This window comes from Lepisosteus oculatus, chromosome 7 (assembly GCF_040954835.1).
Source record: "Lepisosteus oculatus isolate fLepOcu1 chromosome 7, fLepOcu1.hap2, whole genome shotgun sequence".
Taxonomy (NCBI): domain Eukaryota; kingdom Metazoa; phylum Chordata; class Actinopteri; order Semionotiformes; family Lepisosteidae; genus Lepisosteus; species Lepisosteus oculatus.
The window spans coordinates 54,336,294-54,359,935 of record NC_090702.1 but is presented as its reverse complement, the minus strand read 5'-3'; the positions used below and the strand labels follow the sequence as shown (position 1 = coordinate 54,359,935).

Below are 23,642 nucleotides of genomic sequence, written 5' to 3'. Positions count from 1 at the left end.
AACATGTTTTTCACTCCTTTGTTACTGGTCACTTCCTGTAGCCTGTTAGCCCATAGATAGATACTTTATTGTCCACTACTGTGGCAATTTGTCTTTGGCTTCTCCCATAGAAGTACAACATAAGCAAAACATAAAGGTCACATAAAATCACAACTACAGTATGTGATACATAAATACAGTAAATGGATAATTAAATAGGTAGTGGGGGACTATACAGTATTTACATACTGTACATTCATTGAGCAGTTTTATTGCAGAGGGGATAAATAGTTCTTATAAATGTTTTTATTTGAATTCAGTACCCTATACCATCTTCCTGACGGGAGTGTTATGAATGGAGAATGGAGTGGGTGTGTGGAGTCAGCTGTAAAGCTCTTTTGTCTTGGTCACATTTGTTTCCAATGCTCTGGACTGGCACCAGTTTTCAAGAATACTGATGTTTTTAAAGTTTGCTCGCCCAGGGGTTGGTCCCACGAGAACCATGTCACCTGTGTATTGAATCAGACTGGCTGTGCTACTCTGAGTCGGCACCTTATTAGTACATGTTGAGAACAGAAGAGGTGACAGTACACAGCCCCGGGGGGCACCTGTATTTAAAACCAGTTCATCTGAAAATACACCGTTCAAGTGGACTCTCTGAGGTCGATCTGGAAGGAAATCTTTGATCCAGCATACAACATTCCCATTCACATTTCAGTCAGAAAGATGCTTTTTGCCGTGATACACTATTATACCTTCAAGATTTTTTTATTTCATTTTGTATGTGTTTTCAGATGAAGAGCAGTACCAAAAATGGCACAAGACCTCTCAGACTGCTTAGGTGTTTCAAAACTGTATTTGAGATCCCAGTCGCCCTCCACAGCTCTTCTACAGCTGTAATACAAGAATGATAAGAACATAAGAAAGGTTACAAGTGACAGGTGGCCATTCTCCCACCAAGCCTGTTTGGTAGGTTGGAGTTAAGTTATGTGAAGTAGCACGCCCTGTAGCCAAGCCATGACATGTGATTAAAGCTTTTCTGCCTTTACTCTCAATAAAAAAATGCACATCTCATTGTGCAGCTACAGAACCCCCTTTCTCCTGCGGGTATCCCAGGTGCTGCAGAACTGTTATTTGTTTTCCCAGAGATTTCTCGGTCGAGAAGCACCTGCCATCCTCTTGCCTGCAGCCTGGTGGGATGATCACAGCGGAGCAGCTGCAGGTCTTCCTCACCAGCATGGGCCTCCTTGTTAGTGAAGAGGAGTTCTCCAGGCTCTGGGCAGGGTGAGCTCTGAACCTTCGTGGGAAAAGTCCTTGTTAAGCATGTTTCAAAACCAGGATGCGCAGAACAGAGGAAGGCCCTCAGTGTCCCAGGAGATTTGCCCTAGATATGCCATATAATTCTTCAGACATGGCAATCCTTGACACATATCATGCAGTTTGCCTTCGGTTGTGTAACCGCTTGGGGAATCTGAGGCAAAGAGGTGTATATTTATAATTATGCTTTTCCCTGTGTTTTTTAAATTTATGTACATGCTTAGCTCTTATGTGATTTATTACCTATGGATATAAATACACTGGTTTCCGATGCTCACACAGAGTTTGCACACAGACAGCTACTGTAGCTATTGGAATGTGGCAGAATTACTGTACCTTTCTAGCTCTTTAAGAAAGCAATGAGTTTCAATTAATAAGGAAGCAATTAAGCAGATTATGTTTGAATACTCTGTGAGTGTTATTTGCCATTTTACAAAGTATTACATTCTGTTTTGTGATATATGTACTGGACATATTACTCCTATGTCTTTTGCCCAGTTGATGTAACAGAATCCTTCCCAAAGCAGTAACGAATACAAAAGTGGACAGAAAAAAAGCTTTGTGAGCATCTCCGTTCTTTTGATTAAGGTTGGAAATTGATGTGCTGTATCGGCGTATGTTCAGAGATGTCTTCTGAACTTGGCAAATGAATCTCCCAGTGCAGCACAGTCCATTTTTGTAGGTGTTATATAGCTGTGGAACGTACTGCTACAGGCAGATTTCATTAACCTGATCACAGCTTTCTTGTCTTGTGCTGACAAATCAGGGATGTGGCTTTGTGTTTCTGCGCGTTACACAGCCCTGCTCAGTGATCAGGTAACAGGATCTGTAAAAGAAATATTGGATAAATGCTCAGTATCCCATTAGCTGTACAGCAGTATGCATTACTACAGAATGCTGATGAGTGGTCCCTTCACCTCATCTCCTGAAGAGGCCAGGGAATTAATTTTGTTTGACTGAGTATATTTATCATTCCGATATGTCCACTGTATGTGCTGGAAATTGCTTGGTTTCTGGGAGCTTTTGGTTCATTTTTGTATAGTTTCTGAATTTTGTAACATTTCACTGACCCATTAGAACCCTTTTTAGTTCTGTAAGAATTAGGCTACATTTCTGTAGTGTCAGATTTTAAGAACATGTCAGGAAACAAATAGCATGATGTAGAAGAAATTCCAAATATCCACATTGCATAAGAAAACTTTGGAGCATATGAAACCTCAAATTAATTTTTATATATACAGTACAGTGTGTTGTGAACAGTATGTATCAGCAGTGAGGTCAAGTGAATTTCCATTAGTCTATATCACAATTTGTGCGGTGCAACCTCACTGTAAGGAAGCTTAATGTTTTTGTCAACTGCATAGTGATGGTGAGAACATGCTGTACAGTACACTTTTTTCTTCTGTACACAGGATATTATTACTTATCTGGGACACCAGGCACAGCTCATGTTTCCAGAATGACCTTATGTAGGCAGTCAGTCACGGGTCGTGTTACACCGCCTGCCTTTGTCTCTGTGTACAGGGAAGAAGAGGTGTAGAAACTTAGTCTCGTCCAGGGGCCAGACAAAGGTTCCTCCTTCCTGATTCTTCCACTGACTGAGTTTCCAGCACTGAGTGCCGAGTCTGACTTTCATATTTTCAGAATTATTCAGTATGTTTGTCTGGTCTTTTTTTAACACAGGCATTAAAAGCTGACATGCTCTCCTTCTAGCAGTAATGCATATTTTTAACTATTGTTTGGTTACCAGTGTTTTTAAATGTATAACAAATCTTGCAGGATTAAAAAGAATGGTCCTGAACACATCAGCACAGACTCACTCATCAGACAACTCGGGATAAACCCTCAAGGTGAAGCTTCTGTACCATTTCTTCCTATTCCCACCCTGTGTTAGTTCCAGTATTAAACATCTCATCCACATCGTATTCACAAATACAAAGAAGTGTGTTCTTGCAAACATAAAGCTTTTCCAAAAAAGTTGTGTTGGATTTGAAGTCTGTGGCTATAGTATGCTTTTTTTAATTCAAAAACTACTTATTCACAATTTAGTATAGCCTTCCAGTGGTGTGGTGGTTAGGGCTGTGTCTTACAGCTCCAGGGTCACAGGTTCAAGTCCAGCCTGGGGAACCCTCTGTGTGGAGATTGCATTGTCTGTCTATATGGTCCTGTCCAGTGTATAGTCTCACACTTTGCTCCCTGTCCCCAGGCTGGGGAACCTGATCAGGAATGTGAGACTTTAAGATAATAGGTGGATAGACTGATTTACTCAGTACTTAATTAGCTGTTTAATGAGCTTAATTATATAATTTACAAGCAAAAATTCTTCTTAATGTTGGTCAAAAATTAAATATTGCCAAAAAATAAAGACAGTTGTTAACCTGCTGGGTGATTAATCAAAATGCTCTTCATGTTTTCCAGTCAAACCAGTCAAAAGTGAACAACCATGCAAGTCCAAAACAGTGTGGCAGAGAAGCACACCTGCTCTGACAGACTCCAGCTTTGAAGAAATAGTTACCAATCTGAGAGCAAAGGTACAGTGTGTGTCAAGTTTTACTATTATTCTATGAAAGAAACAAAATGTTGATTTCTCATTTTTTTTGACTGATTTTAAGTGGACAGCACTTTTGATGGTTATTATTCAAAGTGATCTAACAAAACATTGAACCCACACTGTTAAAATATATTTCCGTAATTTTATCTTATTCTCATAATGAGGACATGAGCCAACGGATATAAAGGGATAGAGGACTTGCTACTTATTCTCCATGAGTTCGCCTGGGGGAGGAGGCAGGTCCCAGATCATCGCTGTCTCAGCCCCCTCACTTGCTGCACGAGGAGTGAACCAGGGGTCTGCAGCCAGAGGGCATTTAAAAATACGAGAGCAGAAGTGCGAGATCCGAATTGAACTCCGTCCTGAACGTCTGTTTAATAGCACCATTTTGTGTCTCAGATTTTCTAGAACTTAGTCTGCTTCAGTACTGCTTTAATGTATGGGCGAAATCTGAAAGAAATTGACTGCGTGATAGGTTTCGGCCATGCTGCTGCTGGCAGGCCTTCGGCAGACTCCCAGCCCTCACAGTCCCGCACTGCGCCGCCACAGAGCAGCTAACTACATTTGTGGCCCGAGCGCCTTTCATCACGTCGACCTCCTTTCTTGTTCCAGCTGTGTACAGGGAAGGGGAGGTCTAGACGCTTAGTCCCGTCCTGGGGCAAGACAAAGTTTCGCTCCTCCTGACTCTGTCACTGACTGAGTTTCCATGGCCTTAGACACTGTGAAGTAGGGTGCCGAGTCTGACTCTCATCTTTCAAAATTATTCTGTGCAATAAGTTTGTCTGGACTTTTTTTTTTACACAAGCATTAAAAGTTGACATGCTCTGCTTCTTGCAGTCATGCATATTTTTCACACCAGCTGGTGTTAGAAACAGGATAGAGGGCTTTTCACTTCAGCCATCAGTGCTGCTCCTAGTGTATGAGGTGTGTATGATACACATGTCTGCTGTACTGCTCTGTGGAGCGTGCTAGCATGTCATCCTTGTGCATTAGCGTACTGGGCTGGCTTTTTGGCACAGACTGCTCTATCTTGCATTTAACATTGCAAACTCCTGCCCTGGGGAGAGTCACAGAAACATTGCATACTGTACCTTCCTTTTCTATCTATGGGTTTTATTTTTCAGCAGTGAACAATTTGAGAGGTGCAGGGGTGAGCTGAACTTCTATTCCATTTAGTTGACAGTTCTGGCTAAAACAAAAACAACAATCCTAGTAAATCTGCAATATCCAAATATATATACTGTAATATAGCTGTATAGTTTTCTAGGATAACTTAGGATAACAAAATTATCTCTGGATCAACACTGTATGAACTCAAAGTAGGTGCCCTTGAACCTTTACTCACTCTTGCAAGAGATCAAAGTGTCTAAAGGAGAGATTTGACAGAAACAGTTTGACAGTTTTATAGCTTCACGAGCTACTGTACGTCTTTAAATTTATCAGAATGATTTATTGCCAAAATTAAAAGGTTTTGTTTTGTAATGAATGTGAAGCAGAAAAATTACTGCTTAGTGTTGTTTAATTTCAAGTGTTCTTACACAAATAGTAAGAAGTAGTGTCATAAATGTGAAATGTGTAAGATCTGATAGGATTGTAGCAGTGCTGAGAACATACTGCCTTTGGGGCTTGACTGATGAGTGAATATAAAACAGATAATTACAGTAAGTCTGGAGAAAATCCAAAGTAATCGATCTTTACTCTTTCTTAATTAGAATTAGAGTTCCACAGTAAAGCAGACAGTGGCTAGATTTTAGATTACATGAAAGTTGCTCTTCCCTTGAAAAAACTTCCACGTAATTAACTCGATTCTTGTGGGATATTGAAAAGGCACTTTATTTCCCTTCAAAGTAAACTATAGCATCTGTCAGGAAACTATAGTGAGTGACAGGCAGGTGTGTATGGTGGGATATTAAACAGACAGAATACTGCAATTTTAAAAGCATGTTGCTGGTTTCAGGCTACAGTGATTATACAGGCATTGCTTAGTCAACAGCTTTCTGAGAGCTGCATTAGAATTGGGTTCTTGAAGTCATGCCCCAGCTTGTGAGCTCTCTTATTGCAGTTAAATCTCCAGTATAACATAATGAAACTTTAAAAATGACTAAAAAATGCATTTTATGTTGTTGCAACAATTTTTAACATCTGCAATTTAATTAAGTAAATCTGACATTCTGCTGTGTAGTTGACAGTGCTGCACAGTGTAGTGTATCCAGTATATAGCATCTAGTAATAGCTTTCTTGTTTGTTTTGCTGCAGTTGAATGAATCCTGCCTTTCTGTGCTCCACACATTTGCACAGTGTGACAGGGAAAAGACAGGCCTGGTAAGAGAGAAATTCTTCTAACGATTTTTGCTGCTGCTTTTTCTGTTTGGACTAAGTGATCCATTTACCCGTAAAAAAATGAAACATTTTTAACAAGTTCTGAACAAAAGCCTCTCCATTACAAAAAACCTGATGTGTATGCCTTCGTGCTATTTGATTATTAGGTCATTGTGATAATAATGTAGTTCCCAGTTCACCTCTGTGAAGTATTTTTTGTCACAGGTCACCCGATCTGCATTCCGACAAGCTTTGGCTCAGCTCAGTATCCCTATGGGAGCGATCGATCTGGAACATCTCTTAGCGAGGTACTGGAAAAGCTCAGCTATTTATCTGGCAGCAAATATCCTTGAGTCTTTTTAACCCACTTCACCCCTCGTCCTTGCTCCCAGCCTGTGCGTGGCTCAGGAGGGAAACCAGTGGCAGCTGCTCAGCAGTGTTTGTCTCGAATGGGTGTCTTGGAAAGACACTGATTGGTCCCAACATGCTGATGTCCGCTGTGTCTGTGGCCCCTCTGCAGCTGAACATCACTGCTCCTCTGAGTTCCTCTTCTTTTCCACTCGTCCATTCCAGATTCCCATGTTCATTCTCTACACTGATCTGTCTTTTTTTTTGTGCAAAAGTTACCGAACCTTACGATAGCGAAAATGCTAAACGTCCCGAGTTCTCTAGCTCTCTAGCCAAACAAACAGCATGGGAATGCTGTGCCTAGCAACTTCAGAGACAGTGTTACAGTAAGTCATTTCAAGGCCCAGTTCACATAGTCTTAAGGAATGTTTCAATAACTAAAGACGTCATCTTTTTTTTAAAAATAGTAACACATTTTTTAATCTGCTGTTTAAAATAAAAGATTGTGGGCTCCATGACAGTGAGACAGTTAACACACCTACCTTACAGGTGTTGGGTCCTGGGTTCAACTCCAGACGCTGGAAGCATCTGTGTGGAGTATGCATGCTCTCTGTGCATTTGTGTGGGTTTTCTCCAGCCTCTCTCCAAAGATGTGCTGTCTGGGATAATTGATTCCTTTACATTGTCCCTGTAACAGATTTGTATAAAGGGTTTAGTTCCACCTTATATCTTATGCATCCAGACCAGAACAGTCGGCTAAGCTTTTATAAACGTTAACAATGTATCACGTAGTACTTTCTTTAAAACTAATTTTAATATTGAGCAGTATTTAAAATATTTAAAATTCGGTTGAAATGTATTAATTTACTTTACTTTGTGCTTGAGGATGATCTTCTTCCATGAGTCCCTATAATTGACTATAAAATAATATAGTTCAGGTGGGTAGCTGTGTCAGCATGCGTAGGCTGCAAAGGAACAAGTAATAGGTTTATTGCATGGTGAAAAGAGAAGAAAGAAAACGCAACGTTTCAGCTTCTTCGGGTGTGAGAAAGACAGGGCAGACAGCAAAGATAATACAGCACAGGACAACAGCAGCCAGGAGAGAGGAGGAGGAGGGAGCAGGGGAGAGGCAGAGAGGCCAATCAAGTGGTGCGAGGTGGAGAGAGGTGAGGAGAGGTGGGAAACCAAACCTACACTATCCTAACTAACTAAAATAACTAAAATTATCCTAAAACTTGGCTCACACCTTCCCCCTTCTCTCAATGACAGACTTGTTTTCTTCTAATTCTCTCTGTTCATTTGTAGGTTTGGTTTATTACTTGTTCCATAAAATAATAAAATTGACTATAAAATTGTAAAAGAGAAGAGAGACTGGGTTAGTTGCAGAATTTTCTGAAGTAGAAAAACACAGGTATACTGGTAACATCCCCGGATCTGTTTTCCCTTCTATCCTTTGATAAAAAAATAAAAATGAAAAGTCATTATACAAAGAACTTGACAATTCCCAATAGATTCTACTGTGTACTTTTTTAAAGATGCTGGTGATTTCGGTGTTGCTGTGTTTGCACTTAACGTAGGTATTTAAGCACACAGGTCTTTTGCTGATCTAGTTAGTTCAGGACTCTGATCATAAAAGCTGTATTAATATACTTGCCTTGCACAAAAATAAGCTGCCGTGTCAGGTGACACGTTCAACCCTCGTGAATACTACTGAGTGGCATGGGATCTGATTTTTTGTAAGACCCGTCCTACAGGAAGCACTTATATTTCAGCTCCACTGTTAGCAAATCTGTGTATTTTAGATGACCTGTCTTTTTTTTAAACACATTATTAAAAACGCAGTTTTCAGCCAGTCTTGTAAGTTCCAGTCTAGTTAGGCTATGCGATATAAGGCTTAAGGAGTTCAGGCTTCAGAGAACAGGTCGGTTTTTGTTTCCAGTAGGTCAGTGCTGTATGAGGACATGAATGTGTACAGAAAACACAAAATTACTGTGGGCTTAATCTAGCTTGTCTGTACTCAGACAGAAACACACACCTACATACTGTTCAGAGTATGCTACAGTAGATGGTGAATATTTGAGCCACAGACAGAACTCATTCTGGTTTCCATGATGTTAATCAAAGAGAGCCTAGATGGGACACTATCAAAGACTGGTCCCCTCGCACAACTGGGTGGACTGGAGCTGTCTGGGTAGAGTACTTAACACAAGAGTGTCTGCAGCAGGGGTCTACACCCTTAACCCACCGCTTCTGAGTCTGGAGACGTACCCCCTGTACTGCACTACCGTTGCATTTTAAAGAGTGAAGCACTTCAAATGTCCAGCGCTATACAAATGTCTTTTGCACAGCCCACACAGAATGAACTAGCTGAGTTCTGGGGCAGCGGCGTGGGGCAGCAGGTAGGGTTCAGGTCTTGGAGTTAGAAGGCTAGGGGTTTGAAGCCCAGGTGAGACACAGCTGCTGTACCCTTGAGCAAGTTACTCCCATTGAACCAGCTGCATAAATGGGTGTTAATGTAAGGTGCTTTGAATAGGGGTGTTAATTTGAATTGGGGTAGTAACAGGGGTATTGTAGGGGTATTACCCCAGCGTCCTGGCAAAACTCCCCCCTGGCCTTTACCAATCATGGCCTCCTAATAATCCCCATCTCTCAACTGGCTTCATCACTCTGCTCTTGTCCCCACTGAGAGCTGGTGTGTGGGGAGTGGACTGGTGCACTATGGCTGCCGTCGCATCATCCAGGTGGGGCTGCACACTGGTGGTGGTGGTGGAGGGGATCCCCATTACCTGTAAAGAGCTTTGAGTGGAGTGTCCAGAAAAGCGCTATATAAGTGTAAGGATTATTAATTATTATTATAACATGCCACTCAAATAAATGACTCAGGAGGGTCACCCCTTTTTGTGGGTGACTTGATTACTTTGGGGAATCTTGGGGAGTGAAGTCACTTTAACAGTCCAGCTTGCCTTGCACACTATAAGCACCAGTTGCCAGATTTAACTTAAGAATTTTTCTGTTTTTTCATCACAATTTAAGAATTTTATTGCACTTTGATATCAAGGCACTTCTGTATATAAGGTCTCTGCAGTGGAAATTATCCTCTCTGTTAATATGCTTTCAAGAATTTACAAATCTGCCATAAAAAATAGTGCAACAGCACATCTCTCAAATACAGTATGTGACCATATAAAGCCAGATTGCATTGCTTTGTCCATTAAGGTAACCTAGTCCAGTTTGCAATCCAGTGGAAATTAAACACACATTGTCCACAGTAAGGACTGACCTCCCCTTAAGTGCCAGCAGGCAACTCCAAATCTTTAGTCTTTTCACCATTGAACTAATATTATAATAATAATAATAATAATAATAATAATAATAATAATAATAATTGCTTACACTTATATAGCACTTTTCTGGACACTCCACTCAAAGTACTTTACTGGTAAATGGGGACTCCCCTCCACCACCACCAGTGTGCAGCCCCACCTGGATGATGCGACGGCGGCCATAGTGCACCAGAACGCCAATTCATAGATGGGGATTATTAGGAGGCCATGATTGGCCAGGACGCCAGGGTTACACCCCTACTCTTTTCAAGAAAAGCCCTGGGATTTTTAATGACCACAGACTCAGGACCTCGGCTTTACGTCTCATCCAAAGGACGGCGCCTGTTTACAGTATAGTGTTCCCATCACTATACTGGGGCATTAGGACCCACATGGAGCACAGGGTGAGCGCCCCCTGCTGGCCCCACTAACACCTCTTCCAGCAGCAACCTTAGTTTTTCAAGGAGGTCTCCCATCCAGGTACTGACCAGGCTTACACCTGCTGAGCTCCAGTGGGTTGCCAGTTGTGAGTTGCAGAGTAATACAGAGTGAATTTATTCTTGATGTGTGTTAGACGTTAGCTACAATGGCTAGTTAGGCTACAGGCTACAAGGTGGTGATGTCACTATCTCTATATCCCTGTATCTGCTTAACATAACAAGTTTTCATGTCATTTAACATGGTGACAAGTAGCTGAAGGTTGTGCTTTATTCCCTGTGCAGGTTTGCCCTGAGGTCCACAGACGGGATGGTGAATTACGAGAGGCTTGTGGAGAAGCTAGTGAGCAGGTCCCCCCTCAGCATGTTCAACCACAACTTGGAAAGTCTGAAGGCAGGGTAAGACCTGAATTAGCAAGTCTGTTCAAGAACCGTTACAAAGACAAAACCAGGTCTGCAAAAAAAAAAAGAAAAGAGAAAAATTAAATCCTTTATTGAACATCTTTACAGTAAGAATTGTCTGTTGGATGCCTTCTGCATTAATGTGATTCTGCACCACGTACTGTAAAGTACCTTAAGACGTGAAACGATACAACATTAACGTGCAGAATCATGACTATAATTTAAAGATTTTTCTCTTATTTAGAAGAGATGCATTGAATATAGACCTTATTTTCAATTCAGACTGGAGTAAGACAGTGATAACTAGTAGAAAGAAAGGCATGGTTATCAATTTAATATTTACAGAATAATGAAAAGTGTTCAAACCATTAACATCACCACAGCACCGAAGTGATGTGTGTACTGATAAAGCTGGGAGACAGTACTGACAGAAATTCTTTATTCTGGTTTGGGACATTACCAGACTGACAAAGAAATTCCCTCTCAGCTGTAGAGTTCGTTCAGGAGATCTCTGAAAACCTGTCATGTAAATTAAATGTGTGGAGATATTAGCAGGGTGCCACTTCTTTTCATCCCGATTCAAAATTTGGAGGTTTTGATGTTTTGTGTGCTCCTTTTTAAATAAGGATTTTGAACACAAAAAAGACAGCACTGTGATTCCGTGATATGTAATTCCACAATCCCTTCTGTGAAATGTGCTGTTAACGCTTCCCTTATTACTTTTGCTTTTTTAAATCTCATACTGTATTGGATTGAAATGGATTGCAGCTACACGCAAACCTGCATTACGCTAAAGACAAGGGGTTCCCATCTCGTCCTGAGCGTCCACACTCCATCTGGTTTTATAGCCCTGCTTCAGCCAGCGGTACCTCAGAAACTGGATAAAGCTGTTCTGCAGCTCCTATTAAGCCACTACTTAGTTGAATTCGATGAAGAATTGTGCTGGAACAGAAACCTCCGGGACCCCTGCGATCGGCCATTGAAGTTCACCAGTGCTGCAGGAGCTGAGCAGAGTCTGAAGCACGAAAGGGCAGCAGTACTGGGGCCCTGCGATTTCCTCTGGGGGCTCCGGTTTCCTCCCACAGTCCAGAGACCTGCCAGGAGGTCCATTGGCTCTGGGAGAATCGGCCCCCATGTGAGTGTGTGCCCTGTGATGGGCTGGTGCCCTTTCCAGGGTGTGCCCAGCTTCGTGCCCATCGATCGCTAGGATAGGACCCTGCTCCACTGCCACCCTGTTTAGGGAAAAGGAGGTAGAAAATGAATGAATGAATGGTAGCAAGCAAATCTAAAAAGCGGCCTTGCCCCGTGGTATTGCCTCAGGGCCTCTACAGGAATTATATTTGAAAGACTACCAGGAAACTCTAGGTACCCTGTCCTCCTGGAGAGACTGGGACCTGCTGGTGTGTGCCCCTCGGGGGTGCTCAGCTCCGCTTTCTCTGCACAGAGACTGCGGAGGCTCTCAGGAGGGGCTGACGGCATCGCAGGCTGAGACGCGGCTCCTGGAGCTCTGTCACGGGCTCCTCCTGCGGCTGACGGCGGCTCTCAGGTACACGAGATGCTGGGGTCTCCGGCGAGCCGGAAAGCTACTGCAGCACGTTGCAAGGGGCTCTGGGGGGTGGGGTGGGGTGGGGGGAGGGACAGTAAGGAAAGTGAGCGGTGGGTTTGAGCTCCTGAAATGAACCCGTGTGTGACATCGCCACTCGATTCACGCGGAGGAAGTGGAGACGCAGGAGCAGCACGTGAGCAGCTCCCTAACCTCTACTGAACACTGTGGCAAAACTGCTCACCTCTAGTGCCCACTTGTCCTTCACTGTACACCTGGAGGAGCGCAAGACAAGTGGCAGACAAGAGGAGGCTTTGGTCCATCTGGCTTGGTACTTGTAGTTAATTCGTATGGGTTTCTTTTGCGTTAGTTACTTTTCTTTATAGTAAGTGGCCTTAGACAGGGTATCTGCAATAAAATCGATAATCATGAAGGCGTCTGCTGCAACCTTGTGGTCAGACACAAAATCGGCTTTGATTCTTCCAGCCCGACTGCCTGACCCTCTGGATTCAGGCTTTGCTATGAGGGTGTGAAAATTGATACCACAACATTTTTACAACCACAAAATGAAGTACTGATCTGGCATCTATTCCAAAGAATTAATATGCAGTATATTCATTTTGCATTACCCACTTTTCTCCAAAGAGGGTCAAAATCATCTCCTTAGTATTGATTCAGGATAGCATTTTGAAATCTCAATAAAAAATACAGTGCTGAGAAGCGTACATGTTTGTTTATTTTGACTATTTTGAAACAAAAATTCTGTGCTCTAATTCTTTTTTTTTTATCTTTTAGAAAGGCTGATCAGGTCGGAGATGGAAATGTCAGGCGTGAGCATTTTAAGGAGATCCTTGAAAAGCATTTTCAGCTGCAATTGACAGAGGACCAGTTGGGCAGTGTGGTCAGTGTTATTGGGGACCCTGAGTCTAACCTCATCCCCTATAACAAATTCTTACTTCTGTTTCAAGAAAGGTATCCATTCTCTTAAATTACTGTAGCAACTTCTTAAGGATTGCAAAGTACCGTATATGCTATTGCTTTATAGAAGCAGTTAAAATCTCTTTGGTTCTTTGTGCTTCTCCTAAGACCAAGTACCAGCGAGCTAAAGGAGGAGGTCGAGAGGCGCAGCACTCTGATTCATGTTCGCTTTGATAGACTCCGCTATAACGAGAGCTTCAGAGCCGAATGGTGCAGATTCAGCCACGCACAGAAAATGAGGCCGCTGCAGGAGGTAGGCCTGGATGCAGGGCTTTCCCTGAACTTTGACCCTTCTCTTCCACACCACTGAAGTACTACACATACTTTCGCTGAGTTCACGAGGAATAACAGCACCCAAGAAGTGAGTTGGTTGAGTGTTAAGTCATAGTGAATTTAGCAAAATCTGCCCTATCACCCTTAGAGTGCAGACGGGCTTGGGGGACAGACAGGAGACCAGAATTAGAAGAGCGAAGGTTGCGAGGTGGGGAGTAGGGCGATGGTAGCTCATACAGGTACTGAGGTGCCGTAATCAGTAGCATAACTGTAATGGCTGGTTACATTCGTAATAATGTGCATGTTGTGCACAATATTACGGGGGCATTGAAGGTGTTAAGTGTGCAGACATGTCTCAACTGGCCCGGTTTTAGTTGTAGTCACGAATCCTCAAATTACGTAATTAAAAATTCAGCTTTGACATTTCTGACATGTTGTTCTAAATAGCTGCATATTACTGTATATGGGAAGAAATGTAAGTTTTATTGACTCATGTTTAAGTATTATTCTATAGGAATAGCAAAACCCGAGAGTTAGGTGGACTGAGAATGTTTATTGAGTGCTTTATCTACAGTAAATTTGGGTTTAACCCGCTAGTCTGAGAGGGACGAGGAGGCTGGGACCCCCTGAGTGAGGAGGGACCAGGGGCAGCTGTACGGGTGGAGGAGACGAACACAAAGGAGTAAAATCTCACATAGGAATATGTAGGAATAGACATCAAACATGATTACAAGTGAGGGAAGCTCAGGAGAATTGAACTTGGCTGCTGGTGTCACTCTTGAACCTTCATGGTAAACCCCATTCACCTGCTGAATGGTTTTTCCACTCGTGATTCTGTTTTTTGAGTTATTACCAGGCTGCTACTTAGGGAGATCTCACTCCTTTTGGAATTTTTTTATTCATTTTTGCTTTTTACATTTTTACAATAACTTTTTTTCCATATAATGCACATAATTTTATGCTCCCATTTAATTAACTCTGCCCAAAACGTCAGTGAAGAATTGCATAACCTGCAGAGAATGTGTTCTCCCTTTCAGCTCCTTACTCTTGTCCAGCGCCTCCTACAAGACAAGTTTCGGCTGTTCTGCAAGGTGTTCATCTCTGTGTGCAACAATGACGAGTGCACAGCAGACAAGGAGAAACTGGACAGCATACTTCAAAAGTAATACTGTCTATGGGAGTTCACAGTGACAATGGTGGATTAAAAAAATACACAAATAATATTGTGTTTTCCTTATATTTGTGACACTAGAGAAATGTTTCTACAAACCTTTGTACGTGTTCTTTGATTCTGTGTTCACTGGTATCAGAGTTTAATGACAGCATGATGCACGTTGTTGATACAGTACACATTGTGGTCCATCCGCAGAAGACTGAGCACACGTTATGAGCAAAGTAATCCACAGGATGTGACTCCAAAGATTATGTATTCTCTGCCTGAACTGTAAGTAGCAGCAACAGCAGTGCCGTTTTAGAAAATACAGTCTCAGAATCTTTGGGACCAGCACTGCATGTGTACACCCCCCTTAAGTGGATTAAAATGGTTTAAATTGTATTGAACTACTTACGTAGCCTTCAAAACCTAGCTGAATATGCTGGTAGTTTATGATACCAGGGAACACCCAGACACCTGAAGCAAAGGAGCAGCTCCTGCCTACATTGACTAAAAGTACCAAACCTCATATGGAGCTTGATTGGTCTTGTATAGATTCAATTGGGCACACGCCCCACTGTGTATACAGGGGGATTTTAAATTGTGTGGCCATGCAAACCTACTGTACGTCACATGACTGAGGTCTACTTGCATTGCTAGTTCACAACAGCTGCTCATCCCTCTGCACACTCTTTCAGGATGAACATCATTCTCCTCCCCCTGGAGCTGGGGAAGCTCTGGTACAGCCTGCCCATCAGCTACCCTGCAGAAGCCATTTCTTTGAGGAAGTTTGTGCTGTATTTCAGCAAGATGAAAAAAATCAAGGACATGGGTGAGTGATTTTGCAACTGGTAACACTGCTGCTCCAAAAGGTATTCTGGTATTGTTAAAATCACAGATTTATAATTAGTAGTAGTCATAGAAAACTTCACTGCAGTTCTGCCTAACCGCAAAGGCAATATTACAGTAAGTGGATGTTGAAAAATTTCTTACATACATTAACATTAGCCATTGGAAAAAATCAAAACAATTAATCAAGAAGCTAAATGTAATTTAAATGAAATTAGAGAATATTCTGGATTAAATATAAATAGAAAAGCCATTGTCAGTGTAATAGAACTATACTTAACAAATTGGACAAATTAATGTGAGCCTCCTGTATTGATCTGGTGAAGGATTTTGACTGTGGTAATCTCCAAATCCAATTACAGTAATGTCTCCTTGCTAGGTGAGCTTTGAAGGTCACAAAGGGGATATGATTTACTGGACATCCTTGATTTGAATGTGGTCTTAAGTATCTAGCAATACACCTTCATTGAGCTGCATATGACACTATAAAACTTAAACATGTTTCAGCCTTTTACTCTGAAATCCATCACTGTGATAATACAGTATGCACCATCTGTCCCAGCAAAGGTCATAGGATGTCTTAGAGCCAGGCTCAGGGTTGGAACTGGGGTTTGGGTTACTGTCATTAAGAATACTTTATCTTCTGGAAAAACGGCCATAAAGAAGTATAACTGTTACAGACAGATGTGTCCCACATTGTAGAATTATCTTGTCAGATCGCAGCAGCCAAGCAAGGCTGGGCCTGGTCAGTACTGGGAGTGGAGACTTCTAAGGAAGATCAGTTAGCTGCTGTAAGTGGTGTTGGTGAAGCAGAAATGGTGCTCTTACTTCTGGACCGGAACTCTCCAAATCTATTCACCTGTCTGGCCTTGAAAAATGTCCATCTGCATTCAGCTGGTGAAGTGGTTGCTTGCCTCTCTCCCCGATCAGCTGTGATGAGGTTGCTGGTGCAGAATGGCTGTGCGTCCCTTATGTGGGTACAAGAGCTCAGCACTGGATAATGTGGGTCCCCTCCTATACTCTATATTAAGCACTGTTGGATCCTTTGACATGAAATGTTTCCTTTGGAAACATACTGAGCTGAGGTCATGAATTGAGTTAATATGGTTAAAATGAGTTGATTAAGAATCTGTATAAACAATTAGTTAATAGACATGATTGTAATTAACTCAAGAATAGCAAACCTGCTTGGTATTGACATAATTGAAACTGTCCTGTCAGGGAAAGAAGGTGCCCAGAGAATGAGATGTTCTGTTTCAGCTGTCAGCTGACTGATCCATAGATCAGAGACTACGAAACTCACTCTGACTACACCAGCCCTTGACTCTCACATCTGTCTGATCCAACAGCATCGTTGATGTCAGACAGCAGTAGCCTGTCCAGGTGAAAGCAGCAGAATGACTGTAGTGTATCACATGCATGAAGACATTGACAGCTGAGAGGTGACAGTAGAGGAAGTGAGCAGTATTTTATTCAGTGATGAATGCCATTTTGTAATCAGCAGACTCATTAGGAAACAAGATGTAAGGACATCTTTGATGAGTGTTCCCCCAGCAGCTTTGTCATTCAAGCTAATTGACAAAGTGTGGGGAATAATCTCCTTTAACACAAGAACACTTCTGGTGCAAATTAAGATTTTACTACTCAGCGGTACCACAAAGTGCTTGGATTACAATGGCATTACTTAGCAAAAAAAACAATATTGCATGTTTGTCATGGACAGATTTTGGACCTGAGTCCAACAGAATGTCTTCAGTACTATTTTACGAATGCTATCAATAGGAAGAGAACGTTTCAGAGATATGTATCCAGAGGATCATCGGGACTGTACTGCGTAGCACAATTCCTAATTCTGTATTTTTAGTTGCATTTCTGTAGTTTTATTTCCTATCTTTTAGATTTTGTCAAATGAATTTAATTTCTTGCATCAATATCTCAGTTTTTCCCAGTCCCTCATTTTAGACACAGTGGACAAAAGCATTGCTACAACACAAGTCTGTCAATAACACAGTCTTTAAATCTTAATCATGAGTGTCTGTGATGAGTACTTCATGTTGTTTTTGCCACCTATGGATACGTTTCTCTCAAGATCCTAAAGATTACAGGCCCCAGCCACGTGTGTGACACCTGTATTTGAGCTGTTTAAAGGTGTTTAATTTTAAGACAGATGTCAATTCTGGATTTGGATGTGTACGCATAGACATTTCATTTTGAGAAGTGAACCAATGAAAAACCAAACATCCCTATGCCTCATACTAAACTGAAATGTACTCATTTTTCCCCGATTAATTTTCACACAAAACTGTATTTCCACACTGCCACAAGATGGCGTACCTACTCCAGTATATGTTGTGAAGGCCGAACAGACTACTTTGAAGACTGCAGTGGCAGAGATGGTTTTTGCGCTTGATACAACGAGTACCGAGAGATGGGAGCAGCTACTTCATTTTGTGGAGAGGACCAAAATTAGGAACTTCTTAAAACACTAGAAGTGATGAATTATTATTAGAGATGAATCAAGGAGTTGCTGCAAGTACAGAGATGAAAATGACCCTGTAAGCGAACACTAATTCCAGTAAGGATGTCAATATCTTTTTCTGACGCTGCACCACGACAATCATCTTGATTTTTGTTTTGGAATGATTTAGAACTACATGTATGACACCTGTCTTTGAGCTGTTTTAAGATCATTTTACCAGAGATGTCTCTTCAGCTTCTGGATGGTTATGCAAATACATGATTTCATTTTGAGAAGTGCACTAATTCTGTGCCCAGCATGCTGTGAAAAAGACAGCAAGAAGCCACAGAGATATATTCACAGTGCCTAGGGAAAAGTCTACATACCCTTTCCAGAGTTTTGCATGTATGTAGGTACAGGCCTATTCAAACAGAACACTGGTAATTCAAAGCAAAAGGTGCTTCCACTCAGTACTAACCCTGGGGGTGTACACTTGTCTGATCCATTTTTTCTAGGTTTTCATTTCTACCTTTCAGAATGTTTTAGGTTTTGTTTATCAGTTGGAGGTTGTGAGTTACAATGTATAAATAAAGGCAAATAAATTGTGATTTAATGTTTCTTGTTTTGACGTTGCTAGTATATAAAATTTTGCTACTTTAGAAAGGGTGTGTAAACTTTCTAAAGGCATCATACAGTATATACTGTACGTAGGAATGCAGAAGAGGGTGAGGTCAGGGTTTGACCTACTGGTGACCATTCGTTTAAAACTTCATTCATGTTGTGACTTCACATTGCTTAGTGATAGATTTGTTACAAGCGTGCCAAACCAGAAAAGTGAAAAGACAGCGTTTAGAGGCATCTAAACTCCATAACACTTTAGTAAAGCACAGATTCCAATACGGATCGCACAGTATCCTTCAGCGTCTACTGCAGGTCCTGACGAGATTGTTACAGAACGTGCTGTTTAAGGTCCCGCCCATGTTTTTTGTATCTGTGTTCTTCCTGCCAAGGTCCCACAGAGGAGGATCCTGTGACCCTCATCCAGGGGAAGCTGAGGAGCCGGGTCGTTAAACAGTGGCGACAGATCAAAGCCATCCTGAGAGCCAGCGATCCTGGGGGCTCTGGGAAAGTAACACTGAGAGTGATCTACGCCCTGTTCTTAACTCTCAAATTCAACATTCGACCCGCAGAGATAGACCGCTTGTGTCAAGCCTTTGACCTGGACAGTGACGGACATTTTCACTATATCCCCTTTCTCAGGTTCTACATCAGCACAGATAAAGACAAACAAAATAGCAAATCAACAGCCTAGCTCTCCACTGTATGACAGCCATCCCACAATTCCAGTAAAACTTTTACCGTACTGAAGGAGTTAATCAACAATATATTTGCTATAGAGCCATTGCATCTGTTTGCTGCAGACCATTGTACAGAATTATATAACAGTTAACAATATTGTATTGTATCAACAGTAGACCATGTGGGCACAGAGGAGAGGAAAAGAAAAACCCCAGTAGCAGTAAAGAAACCTCTGGGGGCCCAGGCCTAACGATGGCCCCAGGGAAATGGTTAATGAAACCGCAAACATAATGGATCATGGATCATATTGTCTGCAAAGATCAGGGTTGGGATCCTGTTGCCCTGGAACTGCCCTCAAGGTTATCCGTTGTCATGGGTGTCTCCTGAGGGCCAGAAAGTTGACAAGGCTGTTAATAGGCCACTGCAGCTGTCCCAGTTAAACCTGGTGGGACATCGTCAGCAGAACTCTATTACCTCCTCACACAGACCAGCAATGTGCAATACTGAAATTATTATTATATATAAATTATATATTATTACACCCATAACATATTATTGCACACTCCTTTATCTTACAAGAGATTCTGGGTGTGTCTGGGCATTCATTCTCACTACTGTCATACCAATCTTAGCAGAAGGTCCTTCTTGTACACGAGCATGATATTCTGGAAAAATAATTTAGAAAATACTGATATTAATGTGATTTTTTAACTTCATGGTCATTATTATTTTCATGGATTCCAAAGAGATCTTGGCTTAGATATTCTGATCCTAAGATATTTGGGTACTGGGTTAATCAAACAGAAAGCAACAAAATGCCGAAAAGAAAGCCTCTTCTTTTTTTGCTAAAAAGATTTAAGTGTGGATTAGAATCCACTGTACGTGGTTGTTCATTTTCCATCTGATAGAAGAATAAAAGTCATTCAATATGCAGACTGCTTAAGTTTGATTTTCAAAAGCAAACACCCAGTACTTTTGAGTACAACGTAATAGTTCATATTTCAACAAAACATAAAAGCAGAAAGACATGAACAAGTCAGGAACAATAACACTCCTATACCCACACAATAACAAATTCAAATTCTACAGAAATGACAAATGAAAAATATTTACAAACATTTAGTATAATAACTTTTTATAGGCTCACTCTCTGTCCCTGAAGTTACAAGAGATCACATACTGGGCTGGCAGGTGTGGGAATTCTGGGTTAGGATTTGTTATTTTGGGGAAGAATTTCACCTACAGTACAAAGGGAGTAAACAAACAAGTGAAGAAAGCTGCTTCAGGGAAAGAAATGTGTATAAAAATTTAATCCTGAATAGCAATGCAGAACGCTTTTCAACCAGAAGGCTTGAATCTGTTCAGCGGCAGGGCTGCCATCTCAGAAGCTACGCAAGGGGGGATCTGGTCAGTACCGAGTGGGAGACCTCCAAGGAAAAGCCGGGTTGCAGCTGTAGCTGGTCCACTGCTTGGTGCCCTTTCCTCTAAACTACATTTTCAAAGCTGATGACGCAGAGTGATGACTAAAGAGATGCCGATCTTTGGATGAAATGAGGTCATGGCAGCTCAGTTATTCAAGACCCAAGCATACTATTGACACTGTTGACAAGAGCAGGAGTGTCAATCCTGCTGTCCACATTCCATTTTCCTCTGGGCTGGTACGAGCTCTTCTCCCTGCACAGGCCTCTTAATTGAACCGGTGAAGCAATTTGCCACCAATGCACTTTTTATCTGTGAATGGTCAAAGAATTTTTTTTAAAAATGCATTATGCAACACACAAAAAAACAGAACAGGAACTCAAATGGAATTAAATCTATAGTAGCAGCAGGGGAGTCACCAGGATGGCGACAGTATTTCAAAGAGCAAGATAAATTAGATGAGGAACCTTTGGATAAAAAAAAGTTAATTTCAAATTGAATGTGTAATACATTGAAATACACATACCAAATACTTTTGTTGTGTGTAAACAAATTGCATCAGAATCACACACCAAAAGTGGTTGCTTTGTATGATCATCACTAGGACAAAGCAATTCCTTCTTAACTGGAAGCAGTTGAGTGACACATGAAAAGGGTAGACTACCTTAAATTGGAACATGACATTCGAAACCATGCATTTCTTGGGTAAAGCACATTCAGAATAAGTTTTACCTGTGGCCGAGACTAACAAAGGCTTAAAGTTCAATTATAAATGTGTATGTGAAGTCAACAGTGCATAGAGAAAAACAAATTGTAATTAAACATCCATAAAATATGTTAAAGTAGGGAGCTTTGTCATCATGCATAGACTACAAGGGAACAAGTAAAGGTTTATTCCTGCTGAAAGGAAAAGAAAAGACTGTTTCGGCTGTGGAGCCTTCTTCAGTTGTCAGGTGTCAGGTGTATCTTTGTAGTAGTTCAAGTGGGTAGCTGTGTAGGCTGCAAAAAAACAATAGAATAAACCTATGCTGAAAAGAGAAGAAAGAAAGCACAATGTTTCGGCCATGGTGCCTTCTTCAGGTGTGAGCTATAAAATATATTATTTTTCCTGTGTCCAGTCCATGAAAAGTTGGCATTTTCTCAGCAGTTTAACATGGACCCTTACTTGTGATCCATTTGCAGTAGGATTTCAAACAGGTGAAACACATCTGTTTGCCAACACACAATCTAAAGAAATGACTGTACTCTGAATTAAGTGGTTGGGAAATGATGCACACGTAACTACACATTATCCAGGAAATCTGCATCCATCTCAGACCAATGAAAAGACACCTTTAAAACATTCTTATTATTATTTGAAAGGAGCAGAATTAGATTACTTGGACCACAGACGCAAAGGTTTTTATCTATATACAAATGTGTTTTTGTATACCAATGGAACACAGCTGAAGTAACAATAAACACTTTCTTACTTTAATCTCTGTAAGGTAAAACAGTAAGGCCTTTTGCAGATAAAAGTACAGAATCAAAGACTACAAAGTATCACTGCATGTGAAGTCTAAGTTAAAAAGAACGTTCAACATTTACTTACGCTAGGATTTTCAAGGTAATTTTTTAATAGATTATTTTTGTAAGGATTACAGCAGTCTTAAATAATTTCCATCCAGTTTTGCATATACTGTATACACACAAATCCACATATGACTTTTGTCATTTTATTTTAGACTGTTCTACAGACAATGCAATGACTCTACTTCCTATACCATACAGAACAGTTCTTATGAGGTAATCTTTGAAAATATGACCCAAAGCTTTATTTGAATAATAAAATATGAAATTGTTCTTTAAATCTATACAAAATACCCCATTTTGTGAAAGACTTAAGCTACAAAAATAGCTTTTCTCTCACAAAAACCTGAACAGCTAAAGTGACATTTCTAGGCCTTAAAATGCTTTTACATCTATATAATGGACAAAATATTTTGTAACCAAATTTAATTTTTGAGATGACAGTAGTGCCATGGTTCAAGACATATCTGTATATTATAGAGACAATTTGCACTAAACATTAAGTTTTAAGGGAAAAGCCCACTCATTAGCAGGACTAATTTTCTAATCATCAGGCTACATAAAATACATATTGCTATTTACTGTTATAACATAACCTTCAGTCCAAAACCTTTCAACACTGGTAAACCAAAATTGAAGAAACTGATCAATCTGTTCAATTCAACAAATTAAACCTCTTTTGTGGCCTTTCAAATATGGAATTTAAAACTACAAAAATAATTTAGACTGTGTTTGATTTATTTTTGGCTTCTTCAGAGCCTCTCGTTATGGATGGTACACCATATGAATTATGAAAATTAAATAAAATTACATACCTGCAGCACCCTGGTTCAAAAGAAAACAAAATAAACAACGGAGATTGATACTATTACCATATCACTGGCATACAGTTGCTCTAGTGTATGCTTACAAACAGTTGGAATAGTATTAGTAAAAGTATCTGTGCAAATCAAGCTAGGCATATTTTGTCCCGCTATGCTGTTTCAATAATTTAGAATGTACTAGAAAATAGTAAAATCGTTTCACTAAATGTGTAGAATGATCTTTCAGAATCGAAGACGAATGCTTTGCTTTGCTATCAGAATGTGGTTTATTGTTGTGCCACACCTATGGGGAAAAGGTAAAACACCCTGTCGTCAAGCAGGGTCAGCTGAGACCTTCCCTGCTTCAACAGCACCACTTGGCATGAAACTTCAGACACCCCTAGCCAGAATATTCTTTTTCATGAACCGACGGCACATGACCAGAATCTACCCAGTCTCTTAAAAACAGAAATAAAACATACCTTAGATTTCTCTTTCAGCAAGAAACATCAGAAAACACACATGAGCTGCTTGTCAGGATAGGTTGCCCATTTTACCAAAGGAAATTGTTTCTCACAAACAATGGATCTGACCATCCTGCTCACTGTGCAAGGTAGCAGCC

The 23,642-nt window shown here is 40.9% G+C and overlaps 1 protein-coding gene across 4 annotated transcripts in view; it reads left to right on the top strand.

The window, feature by feature from the left end:
- The window catches only part of LOC107077935 (EF-hand calcium-binding domain-containing protein 6-like), a 37,687-nt gene extending 17,525 nt beyond the window's left edge, over positions 1 to 20,162 (top strand). For 3 of the 4 annotated variants that reach the window (XM_015351850.2, XM_015351849.2, XM_015351851.2), the window contains 12 exons: positions 1,126 to 1,263; positions 3,076 to 3,146; positions 3,715 to 3,827; positions 6,104 to 6,169; positions 6,392 to 6,474; positions 10,560 to 10,673; positions 12,121 to 12,222; positions 13,015 to 13,191; positions 13,306 to 13,450; positions 14,508 to 14,632; positions 15,322 to 15,455; positions 18,941 to 20,162. In XM_015351850.2, coding sequence (XP_015207336.2) covers positions 1,126 to 1,263; positions 3,076 to 3,146; positions 3,715 to 3,827; positions 6,104 to 6,169; positions 6,392 to 6,474; positions 10,560 to 10,673; positions 12,121 to 12,222; positions 13,015 to 13,191; positions 13,306 to 13,450; positions 14,508 to 14,632; positions 15,322 to 15,455; positions 18,941 to 19,242 — 1,570 coding nt within the window. In that variant the 3' untranslated portion in view covers positions 19,243 to 20,162. The other variant, XM_069192785.1, reaches the window with a different exon arrangement.
- The last annotated feature ends 3,480 nt before the right edge of the window (positions 20,163 to 23,642 follow it).